Source organism: Myotis davidii, unplaced genomic scaffold, assembly GCF_000327345.1.
Source record: "Myotis davidii unplaced genomic scaffold, ASM32734v1 scaffold1334, whole genome shotgun sequence".
Classification (NCBI taxonomy): Eukaryota; Metazoa; Chordata; class Mammalia; order Chiroptera; family Vespertilionidae; genus Myotis; species Myotis davidii.
This window is the reverse complement of record NW_006285046.1, coordinates 333,046-334,370: the sequence shown is the minus strand read 5'-3', so window position 1 is coordinate 334,370 and position 1,325 is coordinate 333,046. Positions and strand designations below refer to the sequence as shown.

The 1,325-nt window shown below is 68.6% G+C and overlaps 2 protein-coding genes across 2 annotated transcripts in view; both read left to right on the top strand.

Annotated features, from left to right (window-relative positions):
* Window positions 1-1,325, top strand: part of PAQR4 (progestin and adipoQ receptor family member IV) — a 20,409-nt gene that overhangs the window by 12,559 nt on the left and 6,525 nt on the right. Inside the window, exon 2 of the mRNA XM_015558547.1 lies at window positions 864-869. The gene's annotated coding sequence lies outside the window, so the exon portion shown is untranslated. The remainder of the gene's footprint in view (window positions 1-863; window positions 870-1,325) is intronic.
* The window catches only part of KREMEN2 (kringle containing transmembrane protein 2), a 4,582-nt gene that overhangs the window by 1,053 nt on the left and 2,204 nt on the right, over window positions 1-1,325 (top strand). Inside the window, exons 3-5 of the mRNA XM_015558533.1 lie at window positions 596-691; window positions 787-911; window positions 1,114-1,290. Coding sequence (XP_015414019.1) covers window positions 596-691; window positions 787-911; window positions 1,114-1,290 — 398 coding nt within the window. The remainder of the gene's footprint in view (window positions 1-595; window positions 692-786; window positions 912-1,113; window positions 1,291-1,325) is intronic.

Sequence of the window (1,325 nt, the reverse complement as noted above, 5' to 3'; positions counted from 1 at the left end):
GCGTGGGCCTGAGGCCCGGGCTGGGGGCCCGGAGCGGGGAGAAGAACCCTCGGTTGGACCGGCCCAGCGGAAGGGTATGGGACAGGCCTTGGCCTGCGCTGGGCGCTCACATTTTCTGACGCGGGTCGGGCCTTAGGTGCCAGCTTCTGTGCAGGCCTGGGTACCGGAGGACCCGTGTGGATGGGGCCAGGAAGCGATCTCCGGCGTGAGGGGCTGGGCCTTGCCCTACAGCTTCTTTGAGGGGCACCCACTAGCGGTGACCGAGGGACTTGGGGTTCAGAGACACAGCTGCTGTCGGGAGCAGTAGGGACCGAGCTGAGCGGGAGGACACTTCTCTGCGGGTAGAAGTCACCACTTCTGCTGGGAAGCGGGGCTCAAAGGCCAGGCAGCGGCCGAGGCCCTCGGCGCGGTCGGGGAGGAGCTCTGCAAAGGCACAGTCCGCAGCCGAATGCCTAAAACCTGCCCTCGGGGCCCTTCATGACTTCCCGCCGTCCGCGTGGACGTCTACGCGCAGAACGGGGAGTTGCTGCACCCCGGGGGGCGGGGATGGAGGGTGGGATCTGCGGGCAGCAGGACCTGGACCACCTCCCCGCCCGCAGGAACCCAGATGGCGACGTGCAGCCGTGGTGCTACGTGGCCGAGACCGAGGAGGGCATCTACTGGCGCTACTGCGACATCCCCACCTGTCACAGTGAGTGGGGAGCTGGACACGGGCGAGCGCGGGCTGCCTGTGTGCGGTTCCCGAGGGAAGGCGCCAGACTGACCCCGCGTCCCCTGCCCCCTCAGTGCCCGGCTACCTGGGCTGCTTCGTGGACTCGGGAGCCCCCCCGGCCCTCAGCGGCCCCAGTGGCACCTCTACGAAGCTCACGGTCCAGGTGTGCCTCCGCTTCTGCCGCATGAAGGGCTACCAGGTACTGTCCACCGGCCCCGGCCAGTGGCCCCTGACCTTGACTGAAATCAGGGCCCAGAACAACTCCCAGCGCTGACACCAAACCTTGATACTCATCTCTGGGCCTCCGGTCCGCTTCCCACTTCCGAGCCCGAGCCCGGGCGCCCACTGCCCCGCCCGTACCCCAGGCCCTGCCCCTGGCGTCACCCACTCTGTGCCCCCAGCTGGCGGGTGTGGAAGCTGGCTACGCCTGCTTCTGTGGCTCCGAGAGCGACTTGGCTCGGGGTCGCCCAGCGCCGGCCACCGACTGTGACCAGATCTGCTTCGGCCACCCCGGCCAGCTGTGCGGCGGCGATGGGCGTCTGGGCGTCTACGAAGGTGAGGACTGGGCGAAACGTGGGCAATAAGGAAAGGGAAGGCAGGGAGGCTGGGGGCG